The 22,221-nt window shown below is 41.2% G+C and overlaps 1 protein-coding gene across 3 annotated transcripts in view; it reads left to right on the top strand.

The window, feature by feature from the left end:
- The window catches only part of PRDM16 (PR/SET domain 16), a 421,860-nt gene extending 407,131 nt beyond the window's left edge, over positions 1-14,729 (top strand). For 2 of the 3 annotated variants that reach the window (XM_032763750.2, XM_032763749.2), the window contains exons 13-16: positions 3,342-3,511; positions 4,634-4,808; positions 7,786-8,016; positions 13,098-13,212. In XM_032763750.2, coding sequence (XP_032619641.1) covers positions 3,342-3,511; positions 4,634-4,808; positions 7,786-8,016; positions 13,098-13,110 — 589 coding nt within the window. In that variant the 3' untranslated portion in view covers positions 13,111-13,212. Of the gene's footprint in view, positions 1-3,341; positions 3,512-4,633; positions 4,809-7,785; positions 8,017-9,680; positions 9,856-13,097 lie in introns of all 3 variants that reach the window. The other variant, XM_032763751.2, reaches the window with a different exon arrangement.
- The last annotated feature ends 7,492 nt before the right edge of the window (positions 14,730-22,221 follow it).

Genomic DNA, 22,221 nt, shown 5'->3' with positions numbered 1-22,221 from the left:
AAAGAGTCCTCACCAATCTACTCACGTTCAGCAGGAAGGGTGATGTGGGCACCATGGTGAAGAGGAGCCCTGAAGAGGGATTTGAGGGAGGATGAGGAAAAGGCTATGTGGCTTTTTATCAAGGAGTATTTCCCATGCACAAGACACTGACTGGTGGACAGAGAAGGCTGGTGACACTGCCGGAGTGAAGGAGGAGGTGCTAATGAGAGATTATTAGAGCGAAGTGTGGCAGGGCTTAGTAGTGAAGAGCCTTGAACGCAAAGACAAGAAGCTTGTGGTTGGTGTGGAGGTGACGGAGCAGCTAGTTAAGGGCTACTGGGAGCGCAGTGGCCAGAGCGGTGGTAGTCCGAGTGTGTGGCTGGAGCAATAGGCTAGTCTTACCAGCATTTGGAGCAGACCTTAGGGGGCAAGTTCACAGAAGTCAAGGCAAGAGAGCTAGAAGCTTCTATATTCAAGAAGCTAAATGACCTGTGTCCATTTCTAGAGATCTGTGTCATCTACAGCATCTCTGTCCCCTTCCTTTTTATATTGCCCAAAAGCCTGAAGCCAGTGTAAGGGTTGATGTACCTTCAAATCAAAACAGGAGCCATCTTGGGGTGTTGCTTTCCTGCACTTCCAGTGACGTTTGACCTGCCTGTGTGATCTGTGGTCATACCGTTAATGGGACTGCTAGAGCTATGGTGTGTGTGCCCCTCCCCTCTCCCAAACACTCTCACTCACGGACAGCTTCCCTTAGGACACTTGATTTGTCAGAGCTTGTGAATTCCTGAGAATTTCTCAATTGTTTTACAACACACACATTGTTTGAACTCATTTCTCAGTCCGATGGCCTGTTCTTTGGAAGCTGCAGTTGTCCACTCAGTTAATAGGGAGCTTCTTGGATTGGCTTAACATGCTTTTGGGTTGGTTTAATTGGAGGGTTCCTGCCAATTTTAGTATCACCTTTGTTTATTTACTGTGTATTTAGCTCTGTGTGTAGCTATGTATTGTGTATATAGAAAAATATGACATTATAGACTATCAGGGCTGTAAGGGACCTCAGGAGGTCTAGTCCAATTCCCTGCTCAAAGGGGGGGGGGGGAATCCCCAACTAAATCCCCAAATGGCCCCCCTGAGGATTAAACTCACGACCCTGCGTTTAGCAGGGCAATGCTCATGCCACTGAGCTATCCCTCCCCTCACTTTGATGAGTCAAAGTGTCTACTTCTTTCATTGTCCTGTATGATGGTCTTACTATAGTTCAAAAGACTAGAAAACAAAGAAGACGACTTGGTAGCCAGGTGTCTACGGAATAATTGGGACATTTTGTTATTTGGACATTTTAATCTTGATGACCAGAAGTGATGGGCAGCCTCAGTAGAAGCTGCAGATGCTCAACATATCTTAAAATCAGACCCTTCAATTTCGGGGAGGGAAAGGGAGCTGTACAAAACTTGTACATGTTTAGTCATCAGTATATTAAATGGTTTCTTTGGCTTTTTTGTTGCCAACAAAAGCAAACGTCCAAAGAGGCATTATGCTCTGTTTTCATTGATGGTTCAGTTTGCATTTTGTAACAGTTGAGTTAAAAAAGAAATGTATTTGGAAGAGAATTTTGGAGAAAGGCAGTTTGAAAAAATGTGATAAAGCAAAAGACTGTGTGTTTCCCTAGTGTATTGAGGATGAAGTTACATTATATCTCATGTCTTGATCCTTATTTGTGATTTAACAGTAGGCAACACAGAGGTGGATGTGGAATCCAAAAATATTTAGGGGGAGAGTTTCATTATATCTCTCTGTTACTTCCAACAATAATATGAATATATTTTTAGAGACCAAGTCACAGTCACAGCTGTAGCACATCCAGAAGGGGTGTGTGTGCCACAAGAGCGTAGATTTTTGACACTTCCACCCCTCCCTCATTTGAATCTTTTATGTTTTTTTTTTAAACCAACATTATGTCTTACTGTTGGGCTGAATCTAGTTTCAGAGCTAAATGGTACAACAGAGTCCAATCCTGATTGTCTTCCTCACATCTAAGGACTCTGACTGAAGTAAACGGGACTGGGAACATTTATAAAATTAACAAGACTTGGCCAACAGCAGGGTTTGTGTTGTGTTCTGCGGGAGCTGGGTTTAATGTGCCAAATTTTGCTCTTGTTTGTGCCCGTATATATCCAGAGCAACTCCCTTTAAAGTAAGTATATTTACTTGGGATTTATGGTGTTGTGAGTGCATTGGTCCAGAAAGTTTAAACGATTTGCAAAAGTCCAAGAGGAGAAATAATTCCACTGTTGTTGTGGATTGTGGTGTTGGGGCTCGGGAAAAGGAGACTTGATGAGTATTAACTTACTGAGATTCAGACTGATAAAAGAAGAACTTAACGTTTGAAATCTTCAATATTGAAACCCTTCCTTGTGGCTCAAAGCTGCCCTCTTCAGTAAGTTAGGTACATTCTTGTTCCACAGTACAAGTGAGTGCAGAGGGTTTGGGCTCATGAGGCACCATTGCATTTGCAAAGGCCTGTATACTCCTACTTTGTTTCAAAGACACTGAATATAAAGTGTGGTTGTGGGGCAGGGCATAGTTTCGAAATGAGCTGCTGACACATCAGCTGTGGGTTCTGCAGAGACTTATTTGAAAGGGAGACTCTTTCCTACTCTCCCCTTTCTAAATGTTCTCTTCCATGGCTCCTTACATACACTAACTTCCCACTAAAGGGGAGGTTTTCCCCACCTTTACAAATGCCATTTCTGGTTTGCATGATCATTTGCTAAATAAATCATGGTTTTATTTTTAGATTGTGTATACTCCTCAGGGCAGGGAGTGTGTTTCCTTCTGTGACTGGAGATTCTTTGCAGATGCTGGGTACTACCACAATATAAATATTAATTCATTATATGCTAATAGGCCTACACCTTGAGCATCTTTGTTCCTTCAGCCCTTTAGAAATTTCACAAAAAATCACTAGAGTCTATTTTATTGCCAAATGACTCTGTCACTTGTGAAGCTATGAGAAAATGGGCTTTTCTTTCTCCTCCTTTCTATCTCCTTCTCTCCCTTCTTTCTTTACAAAATAAGAAACCTAAGAGACACACATTCTCCTTTCGTGTTGGTACATTTATATATGGAAAAGTAATTATTTACTTTTAAGTTCTTATTTGTTTGGACTGGCTAACCTCTTAATTAATCCTAACCCCTTCTTTCCGCATCTTGAATAATAATAATATCAGAATTGTCTGAGATGATTAATGCCCCATGCTTTCCAGGTCCTCAGTCAAGTAAAGATTTATAGAGCGATGTTTGATGGTAGGTTTTCCCCCCCTCAGTTGCACTCATTGGCATTTGCTTCTATTTTTCAGGTGTAAATACTGTGACAGGTCATTCAGCATTTCCTCTAACCTCCAGCGGCACGTTCGAAACATCCATAACAAGGAGAAGCCATTCAAATGTCACTTGTGTAACCGATGCTTTGGGCAGCAGACCAACTTGGACCGACACCTTAAGAAGCATGAACATGAGAATGTGCCAGGTAGGGGACCAACGCTGCTGTGTAATTCTGGTAGGGGCACCGGAGAGAGAAATCCCCAATTTAAGTCACTCTGGGTCACCTATGAGAATCTTCGTGGAAATATCCATTCTCGTACATGAATATTACTAGGCAGCAAAAGAAAAATATTTATTTTAGATGTTGCATTTCTAAAGTTACAAAGAAGTGTGTGTGTGTGAGAGAGAGAGACACACACAAACTTTTTTTAAAGCTGAAATAATATATTTTAGATGCTCACATAATAGAAACAGATAGATTTTTGCTTTTCTGAAAAACAACTTAACAAATCAACCCCACAAAGAGAGAGAAGGAACCTGTGTATTGAAACCCAACATACGAACTTTCGGCAGAGAAGAAATTTCTTGAAAACGCTACAAGCAAATAGAAACAGAAGTTTATAATGGATTCTTCTTCTCCAATGTTTTTATACCGTAAATGCCAATAATGCTGAAATGTGTATGTGACAGTATTATTTAGACTTGCTAACCCCATAGTAACAGAGAGGAAGCATGGTCCAGTGCTTAGGGTTGGGACTTAGGAGACATGGATTCAATTCCTTGTTCTGTCCCATCCTCCTTGTGTAACCTTGGGCAAGTCACTTATTAAAGGTATTGAAGCCCCTTAAGAATTTTCAAAAGTGCCCTGGGCATGTCTGAAAATCTCATTAGGTGCCTATTGCACCTTTTAAAATTCTGGCCCTTCATTTCTCCATGTCTCCGTTCCTGCATATGTCAAATGGGGACCATAACCCTGCCCTGCCTGCCCACAGTGCTGTGAGGATAAATTCATTAAAGCTTGCGGGGTGCTCAGATACTGCAGTAGTGGGGGCAGATAAGAACCTAGGATAGACAGATAACAGTACTTAATGATATTTCCCGTCGCTGTACACATACTAATTGTCTCTCTGTGCACACTGACTTTTGGAAGATACCAGCTTTTTCTGCCAAGATTTTTGTTTCCTGAAACTTTCTTTCAATGTAAATTCTTACCATGCAGTAAATGCTTCATTGCGCTAATTTTTCTCCTTAGTTTCTATTGAGAGCAGCGTTGGCAATACCTGATTCTTTCTCCTGGTTCTTCTCTTGTCCCTTGTCCCCTGTGCAGTGAGCCAGCACTCTGGAGTCATTACTAACCACCTTGGGACCAGTGCCTCCTCCCCAAACTCGGAGCCAGACAACCATGCACTTTTAGATGAGAAAGAGGACTCGTATTTCTCTGAAATCAGAAATTTTATTGCAAATAGCGAGATGAATCAAGCATCAACTTTAACAGATAAAAGGTAAACAAACAAAGCCACACTAATGGACACCTCGTACCAGACTGTTCAAAGGCTGGCCAGCCATCTCCGTGTTCAGGGCATGATTTCAAATAGTCTGAAGAGATCAGAGTAATAATGAGAAATCCCGCAAGGCACTCAACTTAGACTCCTTACACAGAGCATTCCAATTCTTTTCTGCTTGTGGCAGAAGTTACATAAGAACAGCCATACAGGATCAGACCCTTCCCACCCAGCCTCCTCTTTCACCTTCTCATAGCTTGTTTGTATAGAACAGACATGAGCTCTCTCTCCTTCCACACTTTGCACTCCTTGGGCCAAATTTAGACCTCCAGTGAGTGCCACTAGCTTCTGTGGAACTGCAGTGGCTCACAGCAAGTCTTAATTTGGCCCTTTGACTTCCCCCTTCATTCTCTTCCCACCAAAAGTCATTTGGCATCTCGGGCTCACTGCTGCATTGGGTCCCCCTTCCCAAGTAGAGCTGGGTGAATAACATCATTTTCAAAGCGACAAAGAGTCCTGTGGCACCTTATAGACCAGGGGTCAGCAATCTTTCAGAAGTGGCGTGCCGAGTCTTCAATCATTCACTCTAATTTAAGGTTTCGCGTGCCAGTAATACATTTTAACATTCTTAGAAGGTCTCTTTCTATAAGTCTATAATATATAACTAAACTATTGTTGTATGTAAAGTAAATAAGGTTTTTAAAATGTTTAAGAAGCTTCATTTAAAACTAAATAAAATGCAGAGCCTTCCGGACCAGTGGCCAGGACCCAGGCAGCGTGAGTGCCACTGAAAATCAGCTCGCGTGCTGCCTTTGGCACCCGTGCCATAGGTTGCCTCCCCCTGTTATAGACTAACAGACGTATTGGAGCATAAGCTTTCGTGGTTGCATCTGACAAAATGGGTATTCACCCACAAAAGCTCATGCTCCAATATGTCTCTTAGTCTATAAGGTGCCATAGGACTCTTTGTTGCTTTTTACAGAACCAGACTAACATGGCTACCCCGCTGATGCTTGACATCATTTTCAATTTAATGGCTATTTCAAAAAGTAAAAAAAAAAAAAGTTGTTTCAGATAGGACAGAAAATTAAAATTTTAGAATGTTTTGGTAAATTGAAAAATTAAAAAAAATTGCTTTGAGTTGAATGAAACATTTCATTTCAGTTCTTCATTCTGCTATTCTTTAACACTTGATGTTTAAAATAAAATTAAAAGAAAATTTTTAACAAAGTTGTTTCAAACAAAAAAAATTGAAATGTTTCATTAGAAAAAATGTCCAATCAAAATGTTTCAGTTTTTTTCAGATTATTTTTTCCTTATTTGGTGGGAGGGGGAAAGTTCCCAAATCAACAATTAGGTGAAACTGTTCAGAATTTGCAAAATGTTTAGATGTTGCCAAATGTTTATTTTTTCTTGGGGAAAAAAAAGTTTGGTCCAGAATGTTTTGCCCAGCTCTATTCCCATGGATCCCTTCGTTTTCTCCATCACTCATGAACCCAGCCCTGGATATTCAGTTGCATTCATAAACAAAGAACAAATTGTGCTGATGCTGGGTGATTACACTGCATTCAGCGCTTAACTTACCAGCAGGCCAGCCTCGTGTTCATTGCCAGTGCTACAGTAGTAACAGCCCTTAAGAACTTTACATGTGGAATGCAGCACTTCACTTCACCTAGAATGCTTGTAAACATGTGAAATTTAGACACGTTTTCCATTTCCTTCCCTAGTCTGTTGCCTTCATCTTAGCCCTGAAAGCAAGATAAAGTAACCTCATCTCAGATACAGACTTCTCAGCAAAGTTTTTGTTTAGATTGCACACATGGAAATAAAACAGGGAGGAAAAGGTTTGCTGTATTTCCTGAGGGAAATTAGGAATCTTTCATCCTTGCCTGATGGAGACAAAAAAATAGACAAGAGGAGAACTCCTCCGCAGGCTGGTATAATTGATCCAGAGGGAGAATCAAATTTGGGCCTGTACCTTAAAGAAAATTGATCAAAATTCTCTAAAACAAACATGCTGATGATGTGTTTAGACTAGGTGACAAGATTCAGGGCTTGGAAAACATCTGAGTTTCCCCTTAATTTTTTAAACCTTATTTTGACTGAGTGATATTTAATCTACAGGGGAACCAAAAAGGACATTCTGTGTTGTACAAATGTCACTCCGTTCTAGGGCCAGTTGTAATTATGTTCTTGCTGCTCTGTTGTTTTTACAAATAACCATTCTATGATGGTACCAAGTTTGAAAGCTTTTTTGTTTTGGTTTTAAAAAAAAAAAAGCCAAAAATGTTTGCATGGAACCTCCATGTAATTAGTGTAACCTACATTCGACAAAAGCAACAGGACAATGATGTTCCTGATTTTAATATTAATTTGATTGTGGAAACTTTCTGGGTGAAGAAGTTAAATTTCTCTCCTTCCATCTAGCAGCATCTCAGACTGTTCCAACTACACGTTGTTACCAAATGGGATCTTGTTCTCTTAACCTGGTTTGTTTTATTTTGCTGGCAGCTTACTTTCTCTCATGTCCATATGAGTTTAACAAGGGGCAATGGGACAAAAGAAGATGTAAGTTGGCCATTAGGGAATGTTTGCAATGAAACCTATCCCATTGTGGAGCTTTTTCGCTAGGCGAGTGGTTATTTTATACTATAAGCACAGAGAAAAACATGGCCCTTGGCCCATAGAAGTTACAGTCCACAGGGTGAAGATACTTAAAACCAGACTGAACAAACTCTAGTTTTAAGAATGGACAATATTTGACTCACTCCATGAGCTCTTAGACACTGTAGAGAACAATCTTGCATTGGTGAGGAAGCACGGATTAGATCACCTAATAGGTATTTTCTGTCCCCAGCCATTCTGAACCATAAATAACAAATAAATGGCTAAATGCCTGAATCTTGCACCAAAGTGGCAGTGCATTGCTGCTCTCAACTGACCTCTTGGTTCCTTCCCCCGTGCTCAAACATTCCAGGCCAGAAATCCAAGACATTGATAGCAACTCCCAGTGTCACGGGTTAGCAAATGAGAAAACAGAAGATGTGGATGAGGAGGAGGAAGAATTGGAGGAGGAAGATGACGACAGCCTGACAGGGAAGTCACAGGATGAAACAGTATCACCCACAACAGAGCCCCGAGGAGCGTTTGAGGATGAGGAGGAGGAAGAGCCCACGTCCCTCACCATGAGCTTTGACCATACCCGAAGGTGAGTGGGGCCATTTCCTCTGGGAAGCAGAATGGGGTTAGATTTCTCACCCTGTGTCATTAGCAGGTCATGGGCGGTATCACTTTATTTTTCAAACCATGAATCATACCTCCAGTTTGCCCTAGGAACTTCATTTTCACCATGGTGGGAAGCACAAATAAATAAACTGAAATGCAAAAGTATAAGAAGACAGATACACAAGGCCTGAAAAATGCCCAGTGGGAAAGGTAAACAGTTAGCACCTGAAAAAAACAGCCTCCTCAATGTATCATGAAATCTTCTACCTGACACAATGGCAACATCTCGATTTTCAAACCCCTGGTCAGTGAAAAGAGAGCTGCTGCAAAGAAATCTAGATAATGGCAGCTTTCCACTACTCCACCCATTTTATCTGCAGCAGCCTCTTGTCTCAGGATGTAAGGCCATGAATGAATTTCAGATGAGAGGCTGGGGCTGGCCTTTGTGTGGATGTGTCCCCAGGCCTCTCTTTCATTTTGTGCCCGTCCGTGCAGTGCACCTTGGTTCATAAACCATCAGGAAGACATTTGCAGGTACAAAAAGGACACTTCTGAAATAGTTAATTGGTATTCTGTTTTACTCCAGTGCCTATCCAGAGTGACAATACAAAGCACCCCAGTGTAAAGCTGTGTAAACCAAGATGGGTAACTATCTGCCGCAGATGTAGTTTACAGTATGAAATAGAGCATTAGCGTGAAGGCACCCTAGGATAACTGTACATTAGAAAGCCCAATAAAATACAGCAGTGTTTGATTGTAAAGATATAACCAATGGTGGAACATGGAATCCACTCCTTCCGTTAGCTCTCTTACCCACTAACCTTTCACAAAATCTGCTGCATTACATCCAGGAGCTGGCATGCCAAAGTTCATCCAAAGGGTGGTCCAGGAGATACGGTGGGAAACCAGACTTCTATATGTCACTCTGCCATCGGCTCACTATGCGCTCTAGCATTTAAGTCACTTTAAGCTTAAATGTTCAGGAAAGTCTATTTTTGACTCTCATATTTTCAGAGGGGAGGAGCACCTGCAACTCCCACTGACTTCCACTGAGGTCATTGGTGTTCGGGAAAATCAGGCTGTAGGTATCTAAAGTTGGTCCAAAACATCAAGCACTCAACATTAAAGTCCACTATTGAAATGGTAGATCTTAGCCTCTCTTGTGCCACAGGTTTCTATCCACTAATGATGCTTTGATATCTATGGATGAAAAGTGCTATGTCATGCAAAGTATTATTCTATTCAAAGGGTTTTTTCAGTGTCAGCATTTTCCAGCTGAGCCTATTGTAACCCCTGGGGAATATGGTGCAGTGGCTCTATTCCCCCAACCTTCAGGAATAGCTAGTAATCAGGCATCTCTGAATAGGAGACCAGAATGAAAACGGTAACCACACTGAACCACAGAACATATGGTAGCACTAATGCTTGAGATGTACATGCATAACCATCCATTCCACTTTTTCTTTGCTCCTTGCATCATGTGCATTCTTTGTCCACCTGTCTGTCTGTCTCTTCATGCATGTGGCTTGTGAGAACCCCATGGTATGTGCATGCAGGCACTGACTTAGCAACACACACATTGGTTAGACTGTAAACAGTGAGATGAGCTAACAACAGGTCAACCCCTTCCCCTGGTCATTGGTACAGGTGTATTGAGGAGGACGAAGCCGGCTTGTTAGATTTGGAGCAGATGCCGAATTTTGGGAAGGGGCTGGATCTTCGCAAAGCAGCCGAGGAAGCATTTGAAGTTAAAGATGTGTTTAATTCCACCTTAGACTCTGAGACAATAAAACAGACTCTGTACAGGCAGGCTAAAAACCAGGTAGGTATATGACAGAACATTTTACCGAGCTTACCTCCAGCATTGAGCATGGGATTATCAAACAGCTGGGTTCCTTTAGCCAGGTCTGTGTTCTGAATTTGAATTCTGATGGTGAAGACTAACTTGTAAATCACGTTTGCTACCATGTTGCAGTCCAGGAGAAATAGGAGTGGGGAGGGAATTGTTAACTCACGTTTTATATAATCAGTTTCACGTACCATTATAACCTTGTGGAGCCAGTGCAGGTTTATAGCTATATAGTGATGTAGGTTCATCTATCTATATCTGTCTATAGAAATGTATATAGAAATATGATAACGCAATAGTTACAAACTTTGGGCCAATATTGGAATATATTGGTTTCACTGGAATAATGACAATTTACACCAGTTGAGCATCTGGCCCTTTGAAACAGCAGTAAAATATAACAGGATTTAATAATAAAAAACAAAATCTAATTCAGAATGATAGTTTCTAGACTTGGTAGGAGAACTGCATCATCTTAAGCAGGGGTCGGCAACCTTTCAGAAGTGGTGTGCCAAGTCTTCATTTATTCACTCTAATTTAACGTTTCGCATGCCAGTAATACATTTTAACGTTTTCAGAAGGTCTCTTTCTATGAGTCTATAATATATAACTAAATATTGTTGTAGTAAATAAAGTTTTTAAAATGTTTAAAATGTTAACATTTAACATTTTAAAATGTTTAATTTAAAATTAAATAAAATGCAGAGCCCCCTGGACCGATGGCCAGGACCCAGGCGGTGTGAGTGCCACTGAAAATCAGCTTGTGTGCTGCTTCGGCACCCGTGCCATAGGTTGCCTACCCCTGATCTTAAGCAAATTTAGAAAATGCCATTATTTTGTGCATTAAGCTTTAAACCTAACACACCTTTAAAATAAAATACCCCCTTCTTATCAAAAGACATACCAGCTCAGGCACAGCTAAAGCTGATGCAGGCCTTCTTCCAAAACTTGAAACAAAATCCTGAAATTTGAAAGAACTTGGAAAACTTACTTATTTATCTTTTTAATTAGCATGGCTCTATGCTCGCTGGTTTTGCCATAAGCAGAAATGCCATGAGAGGTTCTGTTCTCATGAAGTTTGCATCCTGGTCCAAATAAAGCAGCAACAGATCTTATGAGGGGGACGTTCTGTGAAATGTCCAGCCCCATTACCAGAACAAAGAGGATACATTGAGACAAAATTCAGAGAGAGAGTCTGCAGAAAACCTGCAAACTTTTTGCCATCGACCATCTGCTCTTATCTGCTCAAAAGAGGCTATGTAGTTCAAATGCTTCTTTTAAGAATAGTAGTGCAGGTTTGAGTATATTTACCTGGGCTTCAGGTTTTATTGGGGATGAGATCAGCTCCTGTACTTGGAGTCGTTCTGTCCTCTAAGCAACAGGAATACAATACAATTTATCTTAAAGACCACTCAAAGGTGCAACTAAATGCAATTGCCTAATAGAGGTGGGTCTTTAATTAAAGGTCAAAGGGGATTGTGCTGGAAACCCTAAAGCTACTTTACAGTGACTTGTTAAGACTGGGGTCAGGAAGTTGGGGTGGGAGTTGCCTATTGGAAGTGTGGGTATTTTGTACAGATTTGACTGCACTTAAGGGAGTATTTTGGCTATGAAGATAGCACCGAAGTTCTTTTCTGGTGAAAAAAGAGCTCATTTATCCTTTCAACACAAGCCACTTGCATGCCTTTGTCTGTGTCCTTTTACTAATACGCTGAGTGTACTAACTATTTAGGCACAACTTGATTTTTCTTGACTGCAATGTTAAATCTGGCACGATTTTTTTTTTTAGGTAATCTTGTAGTAAGTGAGATCTAAGACATGTTACATATTGTCACATATGATATAACTTGGACAATTTAAAAATTCTCTGCTCTGCCTGTATTACTGCAGGCAACATGGCAGAATATAATATTTATCTGGTCAGACCAGCACAGAAATCTTACCTTTCTATCCGTTTTGGCTCACTGTCCCTGTTGAAATTCACGCATCCATGCAAACACTCATAAAGCAGAATGCTCTACAGCACATACAGACAAGCATGAGACACAATGGTCAGATTGAGAACTGGATCTGAATTTGAGCTTCCTGTGGGGGAGGGGAAAGTTGTAATTGGAGTTTTGGGGCAGTTTTATTACTATTCTTCATTAGATTTGTGTAGCTCAGGGTGCCATTATGCTAAGCACTGTACAGACATCTGCAGTAAAGAGAGCATCCAACCTAGGGCCCCTATCCTGCAAAGATTTATACACGTACTTAACGTTACACACTATGGGTAATTCCATAGATTTTAACTCACAATGTGCAAAGTTCAGCACAGGCATAAATCTTTGCAGGATCAGGACCTGGGCTGTGATGATGCAAAAAATGGATGAGACAAACAAAAGTGGAGGTGGGAGAAGGCTTAGGTAATACGAAAGCAACCAAATTACTCTATAGTAAGCAGTGGTCTCTGCTCATTCACGGATTAGGCTTTGTCAGCTGGTAGTGCTGCAATAAACACACACAATCATGCCTGCAAACACATCACACTTACATTGCCAAATTGACACAACCAGGCTCCAGCTCCTTCCAGACACAATAGAAATGCTCAGTAAATGCAACAACATGCCATGCGCAAGCTCATCTCCACTGAGTCACTCAGTCAGTTTTGTCCTATATAGCTGAACCCCCATTTACAATTCTCTTTATAAGTCAACAATAACTTCTGAAGGCCAAAGTTTCACAGGCATGAGCTCCTGTCTTCCCCAGGTGTACCGCAAAGTTATCATGCCCAAGTCGGGGGGATCGGCATGACTCACTCCGCAATGCACACTGTTCCATATGCACTTTTGAAAACTATTAGAAAAAAGGCCAGAACTCCCTGGATATGTTCGGTGGGAAGAGTAATGTCCTCTAGGAGAGGGGCCTAAATGCAAGTGTCAGCATTTGTCATTAAGTGCAAGGAAGGAAGTTAAGGGGTGTGTTTGAGATGCCCTTCCAAGCCCACTGCTGCCTGGTAAAACTCCATGGCAAGGTCCAAGTATCTTCCTCATGAGTGAACGTAAGTATTGATTGGCAGGCAGGATCCCCAGCCCGCACCAAAGTGACTGACACTGACTGTCCTGAGTGTCTGGTATGTAAATAGTTAAATGACTCTCTACTTCATGTGGATTATTCCAGGACCCAGGAGTGTGTATTCACCCGTTTCCCTTCCTCTGCTTCTTCCCCTCCTTTAGGCTTATGCAATGATGCTGTCCCTTTCTGAGAACGCTCCCCTTCATACTTCTTCCCAGAATTCTCTGGATGCTTGGTTGAACATGGCAGGAGCAGCCTCGGAGTCGGGGACCTTTAATCCCATCAGCCATCTCTGACGGGTCGAGAAGGCACTGGTTCAGAGTCCGAGTGAGGAGGTGGTGGTGCTGTGACTGCCCTATCAGAAATTCTAGCACGCAGAAGATGGATCAGAGGGCCTCGGAGTCGTCCGGGCTTTTGGCTGGGAGAATAAACCTGTCACATGTGACCTGCAATTCCCAGATTTGTATCTATCCACAGTTGTTCGTTTCTGATTTGTTAGAAAGAAACTCTCCAAACTGGATAGCCCTGAAGAAGCCCTAGGATTCCACCATCTTTTAGAATAGTGTAAACCATAAGTGAATTGCAATGGTGCAATCAAATACTGGCTCCTTTACAGTTACAAGACAATATAACTGAGCCAGCTGGTTTCTGCTTATAAACTAAAACTTGAAGTCATTTGATCCCTTGCCCCCTCACACACCACATTCACCTCAGCTGAATAGCAGTTGCAAGGGGTGGGAAGAGATTTAGAGCTGATCCATCCCTGGTATCATTCTGATATAGTCACCAGAGTTATACCAAGGAACGGTGAATTTGACCCATTTTACTTAACATAGCTCTTTGAAAGAGCATGAAATTCTGCACCCCCCACAACAGACTCATCTTTACACTGCAAAGTGTTGTTGTGAGTCTCTGTTGTAGGAGGCCATGCTCCCTGACATGCAATGTCCAAACAGGGCTAGCTTCTGCCAAGAGCACAAATCACTGGTGCAGAAGGAGTATTGCTGGGGCTGCTCATACATGCACACAAATACATAGACAATGCCCCGTAAGCTCAACCCTAGAAAGCTCCTGTGTAGTTTCTCTCCCAGAGGGTCTTTCAAATGCTGTCTCTTCAATGTTGGGGGAGAAACCTGTGCCCTTGTGTTCGTTTGCTGGTGGTTGCTTATGCCAGGTACCCTGCCATCATTTACCCCATAATTTTGATAATATGGTTAAAAAAATCTTTGTTTTTAATAACCTTATGAGTGCAGCTCAGCTCCTCAAACACGTGGCTAAGGAAATGTATTTTCTCTCTGGATCTAAAATTATTTGCAATTTTTTATGGATGATTTTAAATTGCTTTGAAGTCTCAGCTCTTTTGCTGAGATAAAACAGCCTCCAGAAATTTTGTGACATTAGTTTGTGCTATTTCTACATTGTAATAACAATCTGGTGTTCTAGCTGTGATTTTATAGGTAAAGCTAAACCTGAACATAATTCTCGAAAAGGGTTAGAAATATTACAAAGAATAACATTGGCTACTCTGACAACGTTGGTAATGTGTGTGCTGAGAAATGCCTCGATATGGTGTTACAGAATCAGGGTTGCCTGAAGGTAAGACAGGTGCCTGCTACCAAGCGACTTTAAGCTGAATCAGGGGTGCCGCAAACTTGCCCGAGTGCTGCATCAGCAACTCACCTAGGAGCCTCCAGATGCTCCCAAGGACCCAGTTTGGTACAAGCCTGACTCTACATTAGCAGTTTTTCCACTGACTTCAGTGGACTTTGGACCAGGCTGCAAACACTGAAAGCTGGGTGCTACACCTAGTAATCAGTGTTTGCAGAATTGGGTCAATAGTTGACTTCAGAGAAATGTCTCGCAGTAGTAAACACATTTATTAGTAAGTGTTTGCAAGATTGGGCCCCGAGTTTATATGTACGGGAACAAACTGCAGCCGCTCTGCTGTTGAATATGAAGGAGGAGGTTCCAGGATGCAGTGCTCCATCTGGAAGCAATTGCTCAGATTACCGTGGAGCATTGCATGCTGGGATTTGCAGTCCTGATGGGCCGCACCTCATACTCCGAAGATGGTCAGCCATGAGGCCTCAGCTGGCCCCTGGGGCTGCACCTCTGTTTGCCACTGGGGTAGAAGGAATGAAAGGATCATTAGCAGCATCAAATAATTCTCCATAGTTCACCCAGGGAAAGATGACATCCCTCCTGCTAGTTTCTCCAAGTCACCATGTATATGTGCCGAAGGCTCTGAATCCAACAGTGATCTATACCACCCCCCACCCAGTTTCAAATGTTTGCACAAAGTTCTTGACTAGGTGTAGCCCAAGAACTGATAATGTCAAAAGAAACCAGTCTCTAAGATGGAACATTCCTTTCCCTGGCACGTCTGCCTATCCTAACATTACAGTACTTGCCATTCACTTGGGCTTTAAATTATTCCCATAGGGGCCAATTTAAAATAATAAAATAATTGTTTTTTTTTCCTAATGGAATTTACCTTAATCTGTAAATAACTTGTAATTTTTTTTCTAATTCTTTTCTTATTTTATTTCTTCCTTAACAGTATTTTTTGCATTGGATATCATTATTGTGAAGAAATAATGTTAATATAAGTATCTAGTGAAGGACCAAAATTGTGTAATTAAGGTTGTATGTTGTATGATTGATAACCAGGGAGTAGATTTTTTTATGTGCCAAATGACCCTAAATAATCCTATTCTTGCTGCCGATTTTCCCGACAATCATGTTTTGTTAAATTTGAGTTTCAATTACATTTGCATGTAGGATGTGTTCTATTTATTTCTTTTATTGTTTGGAAAAAAATCACAACAAGAAAACAAAAACAAAACAAAAAACCCTTCTGACATGCCCTTAATAAAAAACAAAAGAAACAAACTAAAAAAAAGAGAGAAAGAAATAAAGCAACAAAAATTGTAAATAAAAATAACTGTGAAAGTCCATATTGTAGCCAGGATGGCATGCAATGCAAATGTGCCATATTTTGCGGGGAAAATCAGTGCTTATTTTTTTAAAGGAATGGAAACAAAATCCCATCAGTATAATTTTTGCTAACTATAAGCAATCTATGCCTTGTAAATACCTGAAATTCAAATCTAGCAGCGTAGATAGGTAGCTGCAGGATAACACTGATTCAGTTGGCATTTGGAGCCATTTACAAAAGTAACTGGTATAATTACCAGAACTAAAAGGTTCTTCTAAAAATAAAAAGGTATATTACATAGCGCGGTTGTCAGCAATATTATATCACTAAAATATTCACTCTTTCAGGAAACAAACGTATCCCAAAAGAATCTGCAAGGTGAAGTTTCATCCTGCAAACATGCTTAATTTTAAAGTAAATCATTGGAACTATGTATGTGTTTGCAGGATTGAGGCTCAGAGGCCCACTCCTATCAACGATAGTGCTTACCACAAACTACTCCCCACAGCAAGCACTTAAGCACATTCTTAACCTTAAGCATAGGATCAAGTCCGTCCCAACTCAGTTCAAACAGGTAAGCCTGTGCTTTGAAGTCAATGCTTAACTTTAAGCACATGCTAATATCTCTTTCTGGATTGGAGCAAGAGTGCTCTGCACCTTGCAAGATCAAGCCCTAAGAGCAGGAGTAGGTGTTTTCAGAGTCCGATCCTAAGTTTTGTCTGTCAGTAGTTGGCATGGGTTTTTGAAGAGGGGCTCACCCTTGCTTATCCATGTGTGGGGACAACTTGCCATGGTGACCTCATCTCCAAAGCAGGGGCAAAGATCTTAGAAATGTTATAAAGGGTTTTTTGTCTTCCCTCCAATCTGTGGACACTGCCCCCTTATTTGTTGCATTGTTTCTTCAAAAGAATAATGTGTTAAGAGCTCTTAATTCTGCCTGACAATGAGCAATATCTGTTTACCTTCTAGGGACCAGGCTGTGCCACCATTACGGGGGCTGAGTAGCTCACTGATTTGAACAGGGTCACTGAGGAGTACGTTACCAACCACCGTGAGTAAGGGTGACACAGTCTAGCCCTATATTAAGAAGATGAAATTTTTTTTAAATCATAAAATGATTTTTTTTCTGTTTCCTGTAACTTAAAAAACAAAAAAGAGCACGCTTTGGTTCCTTCCTTTTCTTCTAGCTGGCCTCTGTCCATTTAAGTATCCAGACTTCTCTAAACCAGCACTGGCTACACCTTTTAAGATTTTTTTCCAAGCAAGAGAAGCAAATACAATGCCTAATCAAATTTATGTTTATCCCTTAGCCCCTTCTTTAATTGCACTCAAAATGTTGCGATTTGTAGCTAATATTTTTGGGGCTTTAACAAAAAAAAATTGCTTATTCTGAAGGATGTTTCCTGAGACTTGCTTATGTCAAGACTAAATAGAGGCAAGAAAGATCCCACAATCAGAACTGAGACTCTCCTTTAGAACTAGCCTGGGGAAGGATCTGGGGCCTCTGCTGGAGCTACGTAGCTCATGTGCACCCTACACCACTAACGTATTATGCTCAGGAACCAATGCTGTTGATGTGGTACATCAAGGGGTGGAGTTAGAGTGATTTCCAGAAGGCCTGGTAATTGTTTGAAATCAAGGGTCCCATCCCAGAGGTGATTATAACTAAGAATTTTGTTGGATGGGGGCTATTTATTTTACCTGTTTTCATGTCTGCAGCAGGTAGCCATATTGCCATAATAGTGGGAGGTGAGGAATGGGACCTGCTGTGTTGTTTTTCATATCACTAGGTGGATCCAAAGAGGCTATTAGCAGCCTCTGGCTATGCCAAACTGTTCAGTACTGCTGAAATAAAACTACAGGACAGAGGGACCCTTCCTTCTACTGATTGCTACTTTAAATTTAGAAATTTTATATATGAGCTAATTATAAAAGCAAAAAACCACAAACCATTCCTGCTACTCCTTTCTGTTGCTCTCTGATACCAGCATTGAAAATAATGCTATTAATCACTTGGCAAGTACAGAATGTTCAAGGTGCAATGCAACTGCTGTGCTACTGAATGTGCCAGGTCCATCCAGGTAGAATGCACTTGTTTTGTTTTTGGAAAATCGAGGTATGTCCAGGTAGAATGCACCAGATTTGCTGTTAGACATACTAGGCACGTTCCTGTTGAAGACACTTGCTGGGCTGCTGAACCTCCTGGTGCCTCCTTACAGAATGCATCTACTGCGTTGCTGAACATTCCAGCTGGGTCTGACATGCCATTATGTCACTGGGTGATCAGAGCCCAGCCAGCACAGCAGCCTGCCAGCAGCAAACCAAACCAAACCAAAAGGGTTAAGAGCAAAACATGAGCTGAAACGCTACACTGCATTCCAGGACAAAAAACAAAGTTATGATTTTCTGTCTTGCTCAAAACAATTAGTGGAGCCTCTCGATTTCCCTAAAACCAGCACTTAGAAATTCAATAGTTACTGAAAACTGCTTCTCTTTTTCATTTCATACGAAGCATTTATAAAAGCACTTGCACAATGACATATTAACATGTTTAGACTCTAAGCATCAAAGCACTGGACTGTAAGCCCTCTCTCACCCCTCCAGCCTATTTCAATCTACTGACTTACATTCAATTTTTACATGCTGTATTTTGTGTGTGTGTATGTGTGTGTGTGGTGAGGGGGAGGGGAAAGCATCATGGTGTAGGAACCTGCACTTTGCTGCCTGTTTAAAAACAAGCAGGGAGTGAAACAATCTGCTCAGATTTGTGTTGGTAACATGAGGGCAAAAGCTCTGCTCCTAGTTGATGGTCAGTAGTGTTTAAAGCCATGAAACTGTTTCTCTGTAGTGTTGAGTGATACTGTGATTAAAATGTTATTGTGTTATTCCAATATATTTTTCTTTATTCTGTCATTGATTCTTATTACCACTTTTGGAAAAGAACGGAAAAGAGAGAGAGAGAGAAAAAAAAAGGCAGCTTTGATTTCCGAATGTGCAATTCACGTGTGAACAAAGTAATTCTGAAAATATTTCTCAATGTATTTTACGTTCTCATCACTCTCTTCAAAAGTAAGAGATGTTTTGCCCTGATGTCATTTTCAGCCTGCAGAAGATGTAATTTAAAACATATATATATAATGCTTGCAAAAATCATAAATCTCTGCATCCTACGTCATTCCTTCTTCCATTGTTACAATACAGATTTGATTTAGGGTTTGTTTGTTTTTTTCCTTTAGACCTGTATAGAGTTTTGTTTTTTTAAAAAAACAATCAATTGTAAATGTCTGGTTTTCATATAATGTTTAAAAAACATTGAGAAAGAGGATGGTGCTTGTTCCATATCATTCTTGATTGTATATTGCTTCTGTTATGTTTATAAGTAAACTGTGCATGACTTGTGTTTAGCAGTCATTATTGTGTCTGTTTGTGAAATTTTTATCAAAAAGAAAAAAAATTCTGTAGATGCACTTATTGTATATGTGATTAGGTTTTGCGTCCAAGGCTAGAAGCCTTGAACTGCCAAGAAAGAAAAAAAAAGAGGTGGCAGTTATTAATTAATATGAAATCGCTTTGTTGGGAGCATAATGAAATAAAAGATATGAAGTGTAGAAAATAATTAAAAAAAAGCGATTTTACAAATTTCATTTTGATGCTTGTGATAAAAGGCAAAGGTATTTGTGTAGAGAAAGACCTTTAAAATAATGAATAGGAAAGCTGATTTTGAGGTTAATGCTGTAGAATAGGAATGTATACCAAATGTAATCTTTCCAATGCTACAATGAATTTATACATGAGATTGATATGCAATAAACCTGTGTGCTTTTCTAAGCAATGGCCCTGTGAGCTTTCTTGGCACAAGACAGTGTACCACAAAGTGATGCCTTAAAGTGGTCCAGCATTTTCATTTTGACAGTAGAGAAATCATAATAAAGATGTTTGGGCCTAACAAGCTCACCAGCAGCCCCATGAGTTTTCGTGGGAATACAGGTTTGAATAAAGGATGGGGCCCAGCTGTTTGGTTTTAGGTGTGGGGTTTGTAAAAGTTTGGGTTTGGGACTTTTTCATAGACTCAATTGTGGCAAACAGCATCTTGGATTCCCTCCACCTACCCACTCCATTGTTGCTGTCTTCTAACATAGAGCACCAACGATTAGTCAATTCTTCTCTCCACTGTAAGTTACATATCACCTGGACCTAGAGACCCAGGAGAGGTTCTACAATGGCAAGAGGAACTCCAAAGTACTGGCAGTATTTCTTCAGACAAGGCCAACGAATAGTGCTCTGAGGATGAGGACGAGTCTAAGCAACTCTGTGTGACAGAGCACAGATGGCATGAACTCACTTTTCAATAGTAAAGTACCTGTGGTGACCACTTGAATGGGGATGTTTGCATAGTAAATAAATACTGCAGAATGACCTTAATGAGCGCAACTTTTACATGGCTACATCTGAAATTCAGCAAGAGATCTTTATAACTTCTGGATCTTTTGGAGAAGACAGCTAAGGTAAAAGTGGGTTCCTGATGCCCTAACCTTCCTGAGTAGTTCTTCCCAGGTCAAGAAGAGACGGCCAGTGCTACTGGGTACTCGAACGTCACACTAATGGGGGTGCCTCTTTCTAAGCAGAACATTCTTAGTGGCAGGTGAGTCTCTTACATTGTAAGAGGAAGGAATTAAAATACGTGGCAAATATTTTCCCTTCAACACGACGAGCAAAGAGTTAGTGAAATATCTAGAGATGGTGGTCTGATGTTTCAGCGGGGACACTGGGAGCAAAAATGACTTGAAAGCAGTGTCTTTCAACTAACAATGTGCATTACAAAACTGATGAATGGTCCGTGCTTCAAAAAGTCATTCATGGTGCTCAAATGACAGTATCCAGCGTACAACATAATAGCACTTTCCCGGAGTTTGGCATATAAGGGTTTCAGTCTCAGCCGAACTGAGTTGAAATCCTCTGCATCTCTGTGGCGGTTGGCAACCTCTCTCCTTATTAGCCCCGGAGGGGAGTAAAAAAAAACAAAAAAAACTATTGGCTAAGAAAGCTCCGATAATAGAGCGATTGTCAGGCAGGCTTTAGAGAGAGAACAGAGACATTTAAGAGAATATTGCTGACAAGTGGACTTTGTCGTCCAGAAAGCACTTGATTCTCACCATAAACTAGCAAGAAAAAGGCTCCATTTTTAGGGAGGGGGAAAAAATCAACAGGAGAGGAAAAAATTAAGATCAAGGAAAGATCTGTTCCCAGTAAAATGTGTGTTATCACTTGTGGGGTGTCTACAAATGAGGGGTGACTTCCAAAAGCAAGCGCGAGAGTCAAGAAGATTAGAGAAAGGACGGTCTTGTGATTCAGAGATCTGGGTTAAATTCCTGGGCCTGTCTCTTAGATTTGCAATTCAGCGGGACAGTTAAACATGTGCCCTTGCTGTAAAGACGAGTAGTATCATGGGGGTCCCAAGTGCTTTGATCAGTTGGGGCCTTAATCTCCCCATGCTTCAGTTTCCCTCTCTGAAATGAGGATGATGATTTCTTTTTACCCTTTCTGAGTGAATCAAGTGTTGGTGAAAGATGAGACACGGCAGTCCTCTACTTATCCGCAGTAGTGAAAGTGCAAGCGTCTCTCATATCTACCTGCTCCAGGGTGCCTACACCCTGCTATGGAGACAACCACCATTGCAACTGGGCCAGTTGGTATCCTGTACCGTTGCTGACAGGTAACAATAGGGATCTGGGTTCTTTAGGCTTCCCTCATGCAGGGAGCCAGCACAAAGCCCAGGTACCACTTGGGCTCTCAGAACAGGCTTAAGTGGCTCAAGTGGGCTGCATGCTGGCCTCTACACAGGCTGCTTGTCACTCCTGGAACGGAAGATGTTAATATAACTGTGTGGGCTGGAATCGTCACTAAATCTAAGGTCCCACTTGCTCACTAGAGTGCTAGCTGACACCTACTTTCCATTGTCAAGGAGGACAATTTGAAAATCAGTCCTTTCGTTTGCCACACATTAGTGTGATGGGAGAATCTCTAAAGGTGTAAGACCTTCTCCAAGCTATCTAAACTCCATCCAAGGGCCATTCTGTCTTGTGAGATTTCTGGTCCCTTCTTGCTTGTGGCTGGACTGGAAATACTATGGAAACATAGTTCAAGTGCAGAAATTAGATATATGAATAATTAGGCCTGGACTGAGCCACACTGTCTGAAGGGTGAGCCAAACCCTTCTGAAGTTTGGGATGGCAGGAGCTGTGCTTTTGGTTTGGCCTAGTGCAAAGAAGGGAGCCATCTGTAAAATTTGGTTCTGGATCTGAATATTTCCACACTCAAGGCTATTAGTGCAAGGGATCTAGACTGGG

The sequence above is a fragment of the Chelonoidis abingdonii genome, chromosome 23, assembly GCF_003597395.2.
Source record: "Chelonoidis abingdonii isolate Lonesome George chromosome 23, CheloAbing_2.0, whole genome shotgun sequence".
Classification (NCBI taxonomy): domain Eukaryota; kingdom Metazoa; phylum Chordata; order Testudines; family Testudinidae; genus Chelonoidis; species Chelonoidis abingdonii.
Note: the sequence above shows the minus strand (reverse complement) of the source record. Positions and strands in the feature narration are given on the sequence as shown.